At 60.2% G+C, this 15,663-nt stretch overlaps 2 protein-coding genes across 21 annotated transcripts in view; one reads left to right on the top strand and one right to left on the bottom strand.

Moving 5' to 3' along the window:
* Positions 1-10,007, bottom strand: part of TSC2 (TSC complex subunit 2) — a 30,850-nt gene extending 20,843 nt beyond the window's left edge. For all 11 annotated transcript variants that reach the window (XM_027961487.2, XM_042240623.1, XM_042240622.1 and 8 more), the window contains exons 1-11: positions 9,919-10,007; positions 9,195-9,361; positions 7,779-7,865; positions 5,889-5,999; positions 5,017-5,161; positions 3,921-4,038; positions 3,491-3,539; positions 2,953-3,078; positions 2,558-2,631; positions 1,433-1,559; positions 575-718 (exon numbers count right to left, since the gene is read on the bottom strand). In XM_027961487.2, coding sequence (XP_027817288.2) covers positions 575-718; positions 1,433-1,559; positions 2,558-2,631; positions 2,953-3,078; positions 3,491-3,539; positions 3,921-4,038; positions 5,017-5,161; positions 5,889-5,999; positions 7,779-7,865; positions 9,195-9,332 — 1,119 coding nt within the window. In that variant the 5' untranslated portion in view covers positions 9,333-9,361; positions 9,919-10,007. The remainder of the gene's footprint in view (positions 1-574; positions 719-1,432; positions 1,560-2,557; positions 2,632-2,952; positions 3,079-3,490; positions 3,540-3,920; positions 4,039-5,016; positions 5,162-5,888; positions 6,000-7,778; positions 7,866-9,194; positions 9,362-9,918) is intronic.
* A 150-nt stretch (positions 10,008-10,157) lies between these two features.
* Positions 10,158-15,642, top strand: NTHL1 (nth like DNA glycosylase 1). Of its 10 annotated transcripts, none has more exons than XM_042240634.1 (6): positions 10,158-10,286; positions 11,308-11,543; positions 12,057-12,227; positions 13,104-13,263; positions 15,225-15,330; positions 15,418-15,642. In XM_042240634.1, exons 1-6 carry the CDS (start codon positions 10,169-10,171, stop codon positions 15,539-15,541), a joined length of 915 nt encoding a protein of 304 aa, XP_042096568.1. In that variant the 5' UTR covers positions 10,158-10,168; the 3' UTR covers positions 15,542-15,642. The 10 variants fall into 10 exon arrangements, with proteins under 10 accessions (XP_042096568.1, XP_027817291.1, XP_027817290.1 ...); XM_027961490.2 differs by having other exon boundaries at positions 11,305-11,543; XM_027961489.2 differs by having other exon boundaries at positions 11,305-11,543; positions 12,054-12,227.
* Positions 15,643-15,663: the final 21 nt, after the last annotated feature.

Below are 15,663 nucleotides of genomic sequence, written 5' to 3'. Positions count from 1 at the left end.
AGTGGGCTTCCCCCAGGCTCTTGCACCTTCTGGGGGCCCTGTGGCGTGGTCTTTCAACCCATCCTTCCAAGATTAAGCACTGCCTGAACACTCAGCACCCACCCCTGAGGGACGGGAGCCCAGGCCCTGCTGAGTTCTGGTCCTTCCTCCCATGGGTCTGGCTGCCTGCCCAGTGGCCCAGGCCCGAGCCTGCGGTGCGTGTGGCCGCCTCTCCTCACAGCCCCTGCTCGAGCACATCCTCCCTCCTGCTACCGGCAATGCCTTCCTCCAAAGTTCCACCAAAGCGGCGGGCAGGAACTGTCTTCAGGGTCCACTTGTGGCCGTGGAGGTGACCCGGCAGGTTACTCTGTCCATCCTGACTGACATGGTCCCCCACCCCCTGCTCACCTATGACACAGTCCTGCTCCAGCTGATGGAGCATGTTTGGGAGAAACAGCCGTCTTCAGTGGACCATGAGCCGACAGCCCTGAAAACCATCAGGGGACACGGCGCAGCGGGATCTGAAGGAGGGCCCTCCTGGCCAACCAGTCCACAGCCCCAGTCCTCCCAGTGCCAGCCTTCCTGCCCACCTCACCTGGAGCTGCTGGAGCAGGCGCTCGATGATGTTCAGCAGGATGTCCCAGGTCACGGCCTGGAGATCCCTCCTGTACTTCTTGATAAGTCTGGTTATGGAGAGGACAATCTCATAGGACACCACCTCATTCGGACAGGTCATGGCCTGGAACACAGGGCACGTGGCAGTCAGCTCCTGCTAGCTCTCGTAAAGGAAGCCCCGGCATGCAGCCCTCCCTCGGAACCTAGCCTGAGACCCCTTGCTTCCGCACGTCTCACCGGCCACAGAAACACCACCTCAGGAGCCTGGGAGTATGTGTCCTATGCTGGCTCCAAATGGTCTGATGGAGCCAGACTGTTCACTTCAAATTCTGGGCCGACTGGCCTCATGAATCGCAAGCCATGCACAGAGAGCATGCTATCCCCACCCAGGACGACCCTGATGAGGACACAGTGCAAGCATCCATTCGTCTGGTAAGCTGAGAAGAGTGTGATCACCCCAGCCCACCAGAATGCTGTGACAACTACATGAAAACACAAAACAGAGTGCTCCAGGTTCCACCAGGCACTGCAGAGACACGCGCTACCATCTCTGGCCTCATTCTAGAACAAGAGCGAGGCTGCCACTTGACCAAGGGAACTGTCAAAAGCAAGCATGCGGCTATCCCCAAGGGAATCTTGAGCAGTCCTGATGCTAACTGACAAGATGAAATTCATAAACTGGAACATCTGCTTGCGAATGAACCCCTCAAAGGTCCCACATCTCATTTCTACATGGAAAGCCCCATCCCTGCAGCAGACTCCAGTCTGATGAGCCTGGCCCAGCTAAGGGGAGCCCCCCAACCCTCGCCAGCTTACCATGGTGCAGAAACTAAGTTACCTCATAAAACGATGGCAACACAGATGTTGGGGAGTTCTTGAGAGAATAGAGCCGGTGGGCACCCCAGAGAGCCATGCCAACAAAGAACACAGCTCCTCTCAGCAGCTGTGCGTCCTCCATGTAGGCTCTGAAAGCGTCCCGGGAAGACAGGATATGAACAGAGGGCAGCCCGGCATCTGCCAGGCTCCAGCAGCTTCTCCAGAGGTCCCTATGCTTCTGAGGTGGGAGCCGAGCAGGGCAAGGGGCTGCGCAGGGTGCCTGGGGCAGCACAGCCATGCGGCCTGCTCTCACACGTGCTCAACAGTCATCACGCTGACTGGCTAAGGGGCCACGCGAGCTGCCAGGACACAAAGGCCCTCGGCCTCGTGGTGCTGACAGCCTCGGAGACACAGGCGTGAACCAAATGATCACGTAAACTAACGCTGGGGACGCCCTCAGCTTACAGCTGAGGAGGAGCCGTGGAACGTGACAGCAGACTGCTTGGGCCACCGGGGAATCCAGGCACAACACTGAGATGTCGAGGACACTCAGAGAAACAGCAGCAGGGCATTCCAGCAAGGCACACAGTAGCGCAAGGCCCGGGGTAGGGGCAGAAAGGCAAACTGGAGGAAGAAGAGGCTGGCAGGCTGAGAGCACTGGGAGCCACTGCGGCTTCGGGCAGAGGACACTGTCAGATCTGCGTTGCTGCGTGTGGAGGACTGGACTCGGGAGGCCAAGAGTGGATGCAGGAGAGCAGTGAGCAGGTGAGAGCTGAGGGTGGGGGCGGGGGCCGGGGAGTGGGCCGATGAGCCATCTTGGGGCAGAAGTGATGGGCCCTGCGATGGGCCAGCTGCAGGAGGTGAGGCGGGCCTGGGGATGCAGCCCCGCTGGAGGAGGTCCGCATGTAGAGGGAGGCCAGGAGCTCAGGCTGAGTATCCTGACTTCACCAGCAGGAGGACGGGAGCAGAAGCCATGCGCCCCAGCTCAGGGCTCCCTGATGGAGCAGACCTCCCACCAGGGCTGCCTCCCAGGAGGCTCCCGTCAGCCTGTGCTGGGCCAGAGCCTGCATGGGGAGCCTCTCCAGGGGCCCCATGGCCCCCAGCTGCCCACACCCTCACCCCCAGGGCCCAGGCGGCCTGCACTCGCCTGTCTTCCATGATACGGCACATGTGGTGGATGGCGCTGTGGCCCAGGTGGGTGCCCAGGAGGTTGCGCATCAGCTGGGAAGGAACACGTGCCATCAGATGGGCAGACACGAGCCCCAGGCCTTGAACGGCCACACCCTGCAGCCCTCCATGCCCAGCTGCTCTCCGCCACCTCCTACCAGACACAGGTACCCAAGTTTGCCCTCAAAATGCCACCAAACCTTGGCCTCCGCTCGGCTACTGGGAAAGTGCGCTGGCTTCCCTCAGCACGCCACTGTCTGGGCACCCCGGGAGTCAGAGGCCATTCACTGCATGCCAGAGGGCCCTTGTTCTGTCCTCAGGCTGACTCATCACCTCCCCTGGGAAGTCCCTGTGGGATGGCAGGGGAGACCCTACCTTCCAGCAAGGTTCACAGAGCTCCTTGACGTTGATGGTGCGGCAGAGGGTGACGATGAACAGGGGGAGGCTCTCGGCTGGCAGACAGTTGTAGCAAACCACAGCATCCAGCACCTGCAGAGACACCTGGGGGGCGGGGAGAGGGTCAGGCCAGCCTGCCTCCTGCCTGCAGGGATGGCACACCTCCACCGGTTCCCACAAAGACGCTTTGGTCAGGGGTGACTGCCCTCCCTCTGCTGAAGTGGCCCTCCTGGGACCCTCAGAGTCAGTGTGCGTCTGGGAAGCCCTGCTCCATCCCAGTCACAGCGGTCATCTCGTCATAAACGACGACCCCAGAACAGATGTCACCCAACCGTCCTTCCACAGAGAATCCTGAGGCTCAGAGAGGCCAAGCAGCATGCCCGAGGCCACCCAGCTGGTAAGTGGCAGCACAGGGCTTGACCCCAGGGCCCAGGGCCTGTTACAACACCACCTGGCCTGCCCAGGAGGGTGGAAGGGACTGTTCCTGGGGGAAGGGGGCCTTAGCAGGGTTACTGACCTCTATGTCCACGGAGGACACGGTCTGGACACAGAGCAGGCAGACCATGCTGGGGAAGAAGCACAACACAGCTGAAAGGACCCTGCCCAGAGGCTGGGTGGCTCCACTCTACTTCCTGCTTCCTCGGCAAAGTCACTTAAAAAGGGGCTTGCCCTCCCTCAGGGCTCCCACCACACAACCACTGCACAGCGCTGGAGCAGCACCAACACCACGCCCCTGCCTGCAGGCTGCAGTGTTCTAACAGGACAAGCACGGTGACCCAGCCACCAAGCGACATCAAACACATCACAACAGCATGTGGAAAACGGCTCTGGCCATTCCCAACAGCTCATTTAATGGTTTCACAGCTTTATTCACCCTGCAGAGCTGAACTGCAGACATGAGACAGTGAGACTGTCATCAGGCCAAAGTGACTGAAAGGCTTTCTTACTGGACCATGGAGGCGATGTATTCATCAAGGTAACAGCTGTTGAATTTGACTAAGTTCACGAGCACCAGGAGGAATTCGGAGGACAGGCCAACATCCATCCACTGCAGGACAAAGTCCGCTGGGGAGAAGAGAGCAACGTTCATGCAACTCCCTCCCTCCCCAGGAAAACTGTGTCCCCCTCCCATTCACTGCTGGAAGCCACATCAGTGGTCCCCACGGAATGACAGGCAGGCCACCAGGGTGCTGAGGGAGGCTGAGCTGGAGCTCCGGGAGGCCAGTGAGTCACAGGAACTCACCAGCACCCAGGTGCGTGAAGGGTCTGGGCTGGGGGAGGGGCAGCCTTTGTGCATCTGATGCTCACAGCCCTGACCCTTGATGCTGGGGGTGCAAACAGGGGGTAAGAGTCTAGGAGGGCCTCCCCCACAAGAGACACAAGCAAGGCTCAGTTCCTAGCCAAAGAAACCTGGACAGAAGACCTGACCACTGCCGGAGCGCCAGCACCTGCGCTGGAGGAGGCTGACAGCTGAGGCCCGTTTACTAAGTGACAGAACAGCAAGGGTCAAGTCACATTCACTTCTTCCTCTGCCCCTCTCTCCCCCCACAGCAGTGACACGAACTCTAAAGATCATGGAAACTCACACCATAAGGACAACTGGGAGGATGGTCAGTTAAGAGAAGGACTAGGAGGCCAGACTGGCTCGAAGGGGAAGGAGGAAGACAGGCAAGGTGGCCCAGGCCCTGAAAACCTCAGGACACTCTGGCCAAGACCCAGCCTTAGGCCTGGGTTGACACCATGCTCTCCAACAATAAAACTCAGACCACCTCCTGCCTGCCTAAAAGACATGTCCAGGCCCTAGTCCCCAGGGGTTCAGAACCAGCAGGTCTGGAGTGAAGCCCAGAACTCTGCATTTTTAACAAGCTCCCCAGGAGCTCTGGGCAGCTGAAGCAGGCTGCAGAAAGGTAAGCAGACCTGGGTGCTGCAGCGCCCTCTTCAGGCCGCCCTTGTGAACTGCAGCTCTCCCTCTGGACCTTGGGTACCCCAGATTATATCTGATCACCAAAGCCAGAGAAACCCCACACCCAACATGGCACCCACCCAGCTCTTCTTCCAAGTAGGTGATGTGTCTCCCATTGTCTGTGAGGGCCTTGAAAACTTCCAGTCTCTCGTGGAGGTCTTCATTAGAGGGGTAATCCTTGATGACCTTGAAGAAGAGGGCCCTGAGAACGCCCAGGCGGTCCCCCTGAAGACAAAACAATGGGGTCAGCAGTCAGGATCCCCGGCTTTCCCGGGCAGCTGTGAGAAGTCCTAGAAGTGCTGCGGGCCCCAGGACTCCCAGCCCTGGGGCTCTGTCTCCTTCCCCTAGGAAGTGGCTGTGAGGGACCAGCTGGGGAAGGGATCAGGCATGCCGGCCATCAGCTGACCCGTGTGTGGAGCACCTACCAGGCGCCCAGGTCTGGACATGGGGGCGGGCTCTCAGCAGGGGCCGATTCAGCCCCACCCTCGAGGGGTGCTCACAGAATGACAACAGTGGCCTAGCCAAGCTGAGGTGGGGGCTCCTCGGGGCAGGGGGCTGTGAAGGCGTGGAGGAAACCAGGCAGGAGGAGACGGAACCTCCCAGGAAGGAATGGCCTGGGTCCATTCCCAGGATGGCAGGAATGGCAGGGCCAGACCCCAGTGAGCAGGGTCGGGAGGTCAGTGAGAGCAAGACAGCAACGGCGCACTCGGGCCAGTACCACTCCGCACGCAGCACGGACTGCCTCACTTACACCCCAGAGAAAAAGGAGGGACAAGCACCCTCACTGGACAGGAGAGGTGGCAGTGGCTTGTGCGGGTCACAGAGATAGGAGAGGGTGACACCACGTGCCCACACAAGCCGTGCAGCTGCAGGGCCCTGGGCACCAGCCGACCCGTGCGGGGTGCCACCACTAGATGCGAGTCCGGAGCGCCTAGCACGTGGCCGCCCTTACCTGTCCCTGCACAATGGCCTTCAGCAGAGCCAGCACCGCATGCCGGGCCTCGGGTGGCCGCTCTGGCTGCAGCAGGTCCGAGACGGCCTTCCAGAGTGCTTCCACCGCGTGCTGCCCGGCAGAGGGGATGGCGATTGGCGTGCTGGCCCCTCAGCTCAGGGGTCAGTCTCAGGGGACAGTCTCATGGGCAAAAGACAGAGCAGAACAACGTGCCCTTCTGACTTAAACTCGCTTCTCTAAAGTCACAGCCACAGCCACAGCCACAGCTGTGTATACGTCACAGCCCGCAGCGAGCATGAGCCTGACCAGGGGAACGGCTCCAAGCTCTTTCAAACCCTAGCTGGTCCTTTAACCCTCACCAGGCCATAGGCTGAGGGCAGGGAGGAGGGCAGGTGGGCCAGGAGGGCTGTCCTGGAGGCCCCCAGAAATTAGCAGGGAGTTCCCAGAGCTTGCCCAGCCTCTCTGGGCAAGGTCACCAGAAGATGCTCTGAACCAGCAGTGCCAGAGCAATCCCCGGGCCTGCAGCCTGACCCAGGAGCCCCGTGCTCTGGCTCCCCCTTGTGTGAACAAGCCAGCTTCGGGCTACTTAGCACCCTACCCCGACTATGCCTCTGCTAAGTGCTCTGTGCAGGTTCTGGAATCTGCCTTCTAAGTCCACCCAGCCCACGAGGGAACTGAGCCCTTTCCCCAGAGCTCTTCGAATCAGCCTCTCACATAACCTTCCTTTCCCTTAGCCAAGGTTTCCAGACCACTCACCCTTTCCTGCGCTCACTCCTCTTAAGAGGGGGGCTAAAATGTCTTTCAGATGCAGTCTGACCAACACTCCAACCGACTCCAGACGCCCTGGAACCTCCCCTCCTCCCCCACTCCCTGTACTCCTCCCGATGCCACCTGAGCCCCCAGACTACCCGGGCCTGAGGCCAGCTGCGGCATTCACTAGATGGCACCCTAGCCATGGCTCCCCTTTCTGCACTCACACCAACTCTGAGAACTCTGATGCCTATCCTCACATTTATCCCTGGTGAAGCGCAGCCTGCACGTTTCAGATGATCTGCAAAGGACACAGGGGTCACTCTCGCCCAAGCAGATCTGAACCCGCCAGGTATGAGACCCACATCTAGTCCTGTGTCACTCGCACAAAAGTGGGGCGGCAAGGCGAGGGTACAGCCCTTGAGGAACTCTAACGGCAGCATCCCCCTCTGTCCACAGGACACGGGAAGAGCCTGGAAGCATCTGTCAGAAATAAACATGCCTACATCTGTGAGGCTGCTTAATACGACCCAAACGCCTCTTCCCAAAAGACAGAGTCTGGCGTGCCTGGACTTGTTCTACATCAAGGTACACTCTCTGCTGAACAAAACAGACATTCTCCTATTGTTTTTTCCTGCAAGTTTGTGAGAGGACATTGAGCATGCATTTCTGTAAGCCACCTCAAAACCTCTCCCAGATTTGCTAAAAGAGCCTAACCCCTTGCTCTGCATCTCCACACGTAACTGGTCTCTCCAAGTTGTGCTCAGGACATTTCCAGAAGCTTCCCTATCACTAAGCGAAAGAAGTCTTTCAGTCGTGTCCAACTCTTTGCGACCCCATGGACTGTATAGCCCATGGGATTCTCCAGGCCAGAATACTGGATTGGGTAGCTTTTCCCTTTTCCAGCAGATATTCCCAAGCCAGAGATCGAACCCAGGTGTCCTGCATGGCAGGAGGATTTTTCACCAGCTGAGCCACCAGAGAAGCTCTCCCCATCACTAAGACAAGACTAAATTTCTCAAATGGTGTGCAACAGTTCCTTAGCGAAGTCAGCTGTCAGCCCTGCTCCTAGAAAAGCCAAATCAGGCTCTAGTGCAGCTCACATGAATCTGTCCAGTCACCCACCCGAGACACACCTACCTCTTCGAATTTCTTCGTTCTGGCAACCTCACAGATCTGCCCTATCACCCGGATGCGATTATTTAGGCCACATTCAACACTCAACTCCTGGAGAGATAAAGAAGGAAAGGGGGTCCGGGCTCAGGCACCAGGTCTCCTTACCTGCGTATCACAGGGCACGCTAAGAACTGCCCGGTCTTACCAACACTGGAAACCTACAGCAGACCTCTTGAAACCAGGAATCATCAGTTGACCACTCCCACCTTAAGGGAGCAAGAACTTTTTTTCATAGCTACCCTTTTTTTCACTTAAAAAAACTCACATATAAAACTCACCATTGTAATGACTTTAAACTGTATAATTCAGCTTTTAGTATATTCAGTACTTGCAACCAGGCCCACTAATTCCAGAACATTTTCATCACCTCAAAAGGAAGTTTCACTCCCCAACCCCTCCTCACCCACCCCAAGCCCTGGCAAAGGCTGATCTACTTTGTTTCTGTGGGTTTGCTTATTCAAGACACTTCATATATACGGAATCATACATTAACGTGAGCCTTTGTGATTGGCTTCTTTCACTTAGAAAGTTTCCAAAGTTCATCCGTGCTTTTGCATGTTATCAGTGCTTCATTCCTTTTTTTGGCAGTCTCTCCGTCCTATGGATGTATCTATCACATTTTGCTGACACCTTCACCAACGGATGAGCACTTTGGTTGTTTCTGGACTGCTGCTGCTAAGTTGCTTCAGTCGTGTCCGACTCTGTGCGACCCCAGAGACAGCAGCCCACCAAGCTCCCTCATCCCTGGGATTCTCCAGGCAAGAACACTGGAGTGGGTTGTCATTTCCTTCTCCAATGCATGAAAGTGAAAAGTGAAAGTGAAGTCGCTCAGTCGTGTCTGACTCTTAGGGACCCCATGGACTGCAGCCCACCAGGCTCCTCCATCCAAGGGATTTTCCAGGCAAGAATACTGGAGTGGGTGCCACTGCCTTCTCCATGTTTCTGGACAGGAAACTTAAAAAGCGCAAAAATTCAACATTATTTATGGGCAAAGCACTGAGTAGGCATGTACTGGGAGATTCCAACACACACACAAGAGTGAAGACTTATTTCTCCCAGGAACTCTCAAATTATCAGTTACACCTGGACATAATCCTAATCACCTGAGAAGACCATGGTGTTCTGGTTACATCCAGTGAAATAGATTTTCTTTTTTTTCTTTTTTCTTTTTTTGAAATAGATTTTCTTAACATCAACATCTGAATACTAACTCCAGTGTGCTGGACCAAGTCCCCAAGATCTTGACTTCCTGAATCTCCAGAGGAAAACCATCACCACCATGGTGCTGGGGACAGCAGTCCCACAGAACGGGGTGACAGGTCAAACTCAGCCTTCCCTGCACCTCCCATTCAGCAGAGAAGACCCAGGCAGCTCACTCACTCTCAGGATTTCCGCGGTGATGATAAACTCAGTCTGCTTGCCCTCTGCAGACCTGGGGTTTGGCCGTGGAGTCCCCAGTCCCAACAGAATCTTGAACTTCTCCTTCAAGCCTGAATCTTTGCTTGTTGGCTTAGCCATGCTGGGCAAGGACGCACCAGAGGACTCCTCTGTGCAGAGAATCAGGCAGAGATCTCAGGGACGGCTCTGCTCGCCCTCCCCGCAGCGGACCGCCGGCCGCCCGCGAACCCTAGGTTCCCGGTGGGCACGACCTTTCTTCCTCCCACAGCCCCGGGGAGACCTCCACCACAGCCAGGCGGTCCCGGCCAGAAATAAACCCGTGAAGAGCCCGGCCGTCCGCCCGCGCCTCCTGACTCAGTGCGTGCGGTGAGGGAGGGGCCCCGGGGGCGGCCGCGGCGGGGTCCAGGGAGCCCCGACGTCTGACGTCTCTCTTCTCCCCGTGTCGGGGAGGACTGTCGGGGGGACGCCAGGAGCAGGGACCACGCCCCCGCCCCCGCCCTGGACTTAAAGCCAAGGAATGCCTGGAGCTCCAGGGTCAGCCTGAGGTGGGTGCTCCGGAGGGCCGGGCGCGACACCGCGGGGTCCGCCCCCGCCGCCTCAGCGCGGAGCCGGCCTGGAGGGGCAAGCGTACCCCGCCGCCCGGTCGGGGCTGGCCACCCCGCAGGCCGAGCCGGCGCCAGCGGCCCGGACGCCGCCAGCCACTCACCACTCGCCCCTCGCCCCGCCCGCCGCGCGCCGGGCTGTCCCGGGGCGGAGAACCCAGCACACCCCCGGCCCCAGGCCGCCGCCGGAAGCGCGACCCGCACTTCCGGCCGTGGGAGGGCGCCGAGGGCCGCCGCAGCGCTTGCTGGGAGACGTAGTCCTGGGCCGCTCTCTGGCCGGAAGGCCGGGCGAGGGTCTGGTCACGTGGGAGTGGCGCAGGGGCAGCCGGGAGGTGTAGTCCGCAGAAATCCGCCATGAACGCGGCGGGAGTGAGGATGGTGGTGACCCGCGCCCGGAGCCCGGGGACTGGGGCCAGTCTGAGGCCGGGTGGGGAGAAGGCCGCGCCGCTCCGGAGCGGAGAGGCGGCTGCAGGTAGCGCCGCGCCCGAGGTGGGGCACAGGAGGAGAGGCGGGGAAGGGAACCTGCAAGGGACTGGAGGCTGGGGTCCCGGTCGCACATGAGGGCTCCGCGCCGCGAGGGATGGTACCCAGCAGCCTCGAGCAAGCTTCTGGGCTGCACGTCGGGGGACAGCGGGGCGGGCCGTGAGTTCCCGCTTGAGCTCGGTTCCCAGCAGACGGGCTGAGTTCGTACATTCCTACCTCCTCCGCCTACATCTTGTTCAAGAAAGTCCTCCCAGCCCCACTAGCGTGCCCTAGGGTATGCCACTTGCGCCAGGCTGACTGTGAGGCGCACTGGCCCTGTCCTGAGAACTGCTTCCAACTCAGAGGTCCCAGCCAGATGTTTTCTCCCCCCGCTAGAGGATTGGTTCCTCTGAGAGAAAATGGGAAACGGTGTGACTTTTCTTACCATTTACGTCTGTATTAGGGGACCTACATGTTTCCTTGTTGAGGGCTTACTTTGGGACTCAGCGATAAGTGAGGATGATGGGGCCCCTGCCCCTTGTCCTGCCTGGATGTCTGCAGGAGTGGCCAGAGGAGGATTCCCACAGACACCCAAAGCCCCCAGGGGTAAGCCCAGACAGACAGGATGACACAGTGGGCAAGAAGCATGGCGGGGGGACAGGCGCATTGTGCAGGAGCTTTGATGCCAGGGCAGTTTGGAGTTCTTCACAAGTAAAGAGGAAAACCAATGAAAGGTTTCCAACAGGAAGTCACGCGACTTAATCCAGATTTTTAGAAAGCTGTCTCTGACGGCGTCGAGACTAGAGCGGGGGATGCCCTGGTGGAGGCCATCAATAGCGTCCTCATGTGCGGCAGTGGGCTTAGCCAGAGGGGCAGCGCCATAAGGAAGGCTGACGTGGCCCGGAACGTGCCGTAGAGGCCAGAGCACCCCCGGCTATAGCAGGTGTTTGTTGGGTGATTGTTGAACAAACGATATGGGATGAGATAGCAGGTAGGGCAGCGCCCACACCTAGTGGCACTTTTTGCAGAAGGGAGGAAAAGCTACAGTCCCGTGAAGCGTCGGCGGAAGGCACGGAGACTGAGCGTGGCCTACGAGGCCTCAGAAGGTGAAGAAGGTGAGGGGGCCGAGCGTCTCCAGGCACCATCCTGGCAGCCTCAGGACTGGCGGCGGCAGCTGGACAACATCCGGACCATGAGGAGCGGGAAGGACGCGCCCGTGGACCAGCTGGGGGCTGAGCACTGCTTTGACCCCAGCGCATCCCCAAAGGTAGACAGGGACCCATCTGCTGATGACCTCTTCTGAACAAGACACTCGCTTCCTCTCAGGTCTCTAGCAGGGACAGCTGGCACATCAGGGGTGTTGAGTAACATTGGCTCAGAGAGGGAGTTCCTTATACTCACTGGCCCAGAGCCTGGTCCTAAGACCAACCTGATTCCAATCCCAAGTCTGCTACCTTGTGGCTTGGGCCTTAGTTTGCTTGTCTGTGAAGTGAACCACAGCATCCTTTGCGAAGTGATAACAATAACAAGCGTAACCGAGCAGTGCCGAGCGCTGGCGTCACGCCAGGTGCGGTTCTGTAAGCCTCACAGTGATCTTACAAAGCAGGTGCAGTTATTTTCTTCCTAAGTGGAAAAACAGACCTAAGCCAGACACCACACACGCCTCCTTGGCCAGGCCCGGGGTGACACGTGGAGATGAGTAAAGGGCTTGGCTGGGGCCTGGCCCACGGTGAGTACTGAGGACCCACCACCACCCTGGTGGCTGTCCCTGTGCAAGCAGGTGCAGAGGTACCAGGTGCTGCTGTCCCTGATGCTCTCCAGCCAGACCAAGGACCAGGTGACAGCGGGCGCCATGCAGCGGCTACGGGCCCGGGGCCTGACGGTGGACAGCATCCTGCAAACAGACGACAGCACACTGGGAACGCTCATCTATCCTGTGGGCTTCTGGAGGGTGAGCCAGTCTGTGGCCAGCAGGCCTGGGGGCACCACTGGCTTGCAAAAGGTGTCAAGGAAGCTGAACAGCTGCGGGGGGGGGGGGGGGGGGGGGGGGCAGTCACTGGAGCAGGCATCCCTGGCTGTGAGTTTCCCCTGGAGCCCCATCCTGCCCTTGCCTCTCTGACCAGCCCACAGGGGGCTGGGCGGTGGGGCCTCAGTCCAGACCCCAGAGCTCCTTGGCCTTTCCTGTTTGCAGCCCACCCCTTCCTTCCTCCCCCTCCCTGCCCAGCCTCCTGGCCCTTCCCTTCCTCGCTAAGGCTGCCCACCCACTTAGCCCTTTGTTGACTTGGAGCCTCCCTGGAGTGCACGGCCCCGCCCCTCCCCTCCCCTCCCGTGGGGAGCAGCAGCGGGGAGTGCAGGGTGGCGGGTGGGCGGGGCTGTTTCCCCGAGGCACTGGCTTGGGCTGCAGTTTGTCAAATGGGTTTTGAATAGCCCTGTCCGCTCAGGCCCAGGATAGGAACTGTCCTGCTGGCCTGGCGGCAGCGGGGGAGCCCCAGTCTCCAGCCTTCCTTCCTGAAGGCCCAGGTGCTGTCGAGCCCAGCTGCTGATATGGCTGGCCCTTCTTAGCCTGCTTGGTCTCCCGTGGAGAGTGATGGGGCAGGGGGACTCAAACCAGACCCCACACACTTGTCCTGGGGCCCAGGCAGGTGGGAGGTAGGCCTGCGCTGGGCCTCCTTTGGTCTTCCTGCTGCCCTTGGCAAGCAGGTGCCTCTGACTGTGTCCTGGACCGGTGATGGGTAGCTCTGGGCACCTGGGGGTCTTCTGTGCGCCTTGTTCTCCCCAGTTGGGTAATACCCCTGACCTCCAGGGCTCACCCCCCGCAATCTTTCAGAGCAAGGTGAAGTACATCAAACAGACCACTGCAATCCTGCAGCAGCGTTACGGTGGGGACATCCCAGCCTCCGTGGCAGAGCTGGTGGCGCTGCCCGGTGTCGGGCCCAAGATGGCGCACTTGGCCATGGCGGTGGCCTGGGGCACTGTGTCAGGCATTGGTGAGTGGAGCGCAAGCGAGGTGGGAGTGGCCGGCTCCAGGCTTGCTGGCTGCTGTTGAGGTTCCCCACGTCCCCAGCTCAGGTCTCCTTGTTCACAACTCAGCCCAAAGGGTCAGGAGCGAGGCTGCCCTACCCAGAGACAGGTACTGATGGGAGGAGCTCCTGTTTGCCAAGCACGTGTGGTGGGCTGAGCCCCGGGAGAGGCCCACGGCCGACTCGGGACTGTTCCGCGTGAGCGAGAGAGACATCAGACAGCTCCTCACTCGAGGGTAGGAACGCTGACGGGGCATGCAGGGCGCCGCTGGAGCCAGCCTGGTCTGGGGCGTCTGGAGGACTTCCTAAGAAGGTGACAAATCGTCCAAGAGCCGAGTGGCGAGGCGGGCTGGCCGGGCCAAGAGGAGGAAGCGCGGTCCGGGCAGAAGGAACAGCATCTGCAGAGCCACGGGGCCGGGGAGAGGCCAGAGCAGGAGCTCGGGGAGATGAAGCCCCGGGGGTGGGGGCGGCCCTTCCTGGAATCCTCTCCTGGGTCCTTGTGGCGCATCCTGGCCCTGGAGGAGCTCCAAGTGGAGAGACCCTGGCATCTGTCAGGGTGGGCCGGCCTCCTCAGATCTTTGCCCAGTGGGTTGGGGCTTCCGAGGCCTCACGGCACAGGCCCAGTCAGCCTGGGAACCAGGCCTTGACCCGTGACCTGTTGTGTGCCCCCACCCTGGCACTTCTCAGGGACTTGTGCAGAGGAGCCAGGAGAGGCGGTCAGGAATGCCCCAGGGCTCCTGTGGCTGGTGCAGCCCGCCCCTGGGCTGGGGACCCCTTCCCGGCACTGCCCATGGGAGGAGGAGGGCCCCGCCCCCACACACACCCCTGCCCCCCAGGCAGGCTCTCAGAAGCCCTGACGTGCAGGAGCCCGGCCAGGGCAGAGCCCCCCACCCCCACTGGGCTCCCGCGGCTGGCAGACACTCAGCAGACACTTGAGCTTCTCCTGGCGTCTGTCCTCAGCTGCCCGTGTCCAGGAGTGGGCGGGCGGGTCTGTGGGGAAGGGCCCGCTCTCAGCTGGACTGGTGGAGTGTGAGAACCGAGTGCTTCATGGTTGTCTGTGGACCCGGCCAGCTGCAGGGTGACCCTGGCGGGGGCTGGGCACCCTCCCAGCCTGGTGACCCTGGGCGAGGCACTTGGCCTCTCTGAACTGGGCCACTAAGTGGGGGAAGCATTTGCTCCCATTAGCAGCCCAGAGGTGCAGAGCCCTCTTGGACCAGCCCCCCAGGGGGCTCACAGTTCGGTGCAGCCCTGGGTAACTTAAGGGAGCGGTCACTTCCATGTTACAGAGAAAAAAGCTGAGCCTTGGTGACCCCAGGGTGTGACTTCTTCATTCACCTGCTCTCCCTGAGCCCCAGGGATGCCCATCACAGCTGTTGGGGGAGGGCTGAGTCTTTTTCCAGGCAGCTAGCAGCAGGGAAGTGAGCTGCTGCAGGAACACACTTTCTCGCTTTCTCTTGGGCAGACACAACGGCGAGGAGGAGGCAGGGATCACATCTGGTGAGGGGAGGGGGCCCCACCGAGCAGGTGCTCTGGCCGAGCCCCCAGGTGGCTGGTCGGGAGCAGGGGCTGCGGCCAGGTGGACGACAGCTGCAGCTGTCCCGGCCACGCTCGCCGCTCCGTCGCTGGCGGTGCAGTCGCAGGTGCTGTCTCTGCGGGCCGAGCTGCTGCCATCCAGCCTGGCACCACAGCTAGTGCCAGTAGGCACTGCTGCCTGCACCCTGTGGCCAAGACTTCTGGGTCTGGCTTCAGCCCCTGCCCAGCCACAGGCCCAGGCAACCCTCTGTCAGGCCTTTGCAGTTCTGGGCCCTCCTCAGAAGCTGGGGGGGTCGGGGAGGGGCCACGGGGACCCCCCACCCACCCACGGGCAGGGATGGGCAGTCTGGCCCAGTGAGCCTGCCGAGTGTTCACCCTGCCCCATTTCTAAGCAGCAGTGGACACACATGTGCACAGAATCGCCAACCGACTCAGGTGGACCAAGGAGGCAACCAGGTCCCCAGAGGAAACCCGAAGAGCTCTGGAAGAGTGGCTGCCCAGGTGTGCCCACCCCCAGGATGGGGTGGAGCGGGCTCCCTCCGGTGGGCTCCCTCCCTCCCTCCACACTGATGACTCCCACCCCCACAGGGAACTGTGGAGAGAAATCAACGGCCTGCTGGTGGGCTTTGGCCAACAGACTTGCCTGCCCGTCCGCCCACGCTGCCAGGCCTGCCTCAACCGGGCCCTGTGCCCAGCTGCACGGGGACTCTGAGGGCCTGGGGCCTCTGCCCGGCGCCACTCTGGCCACTGTCTGTCTGTGCCTTTGCTGGGGAGCCGTAGCCTGTTTATAATAAAGCTTGGGGGTTGTTTGCAGTTAGGGTCTGGCTGAGTTGT

Source organism: Ovis aries, chromosome 24 (genome assembly GCF_016772045.2).
Source record: "Ovis aries strain OAR_USU_Benz2616 breed Rambouillet chromosome 24, ARS-UI_Ramb_v3.0, whole genome shotgun sequence".
Classification (NCBI taxonomy): Eukaryota; Metazoa; Chordata; class Mammalia; order Artiodactyla; family Bovidae; genus Ovis; species Ovis aries.
Note: the sequence above shows the minus strand (reverse complement) of the source record. Positions and strands in the feature narration are given on the sequence as shown.

Excerpts from the sequence above, each read along its gene's own strand:
- NTHL1 (XM_042240630.2), top strand. The coding sequence starts at position 10,696 with ATGGGAAACGGTGTGACTTTTCTTACCATTTACGTCTGTATTAGGGGA. Across the intron at positions 10,883-11,304 it reads GACACCCAAAGCCCCCAGGG|AAGGGAGGAAAAGCTACAGT; the intron begins GTAAGCCCAGAC and ends CACTTTTTGCAG. Across the intron at positions 12,228-13,103 it reads ATCCTGTGGGCTTCTGGAGG|AGCAAGGTGAAGTACATCAA; the intron begins GTGAGCCAGTCT and ends GCAATCTTTCAG.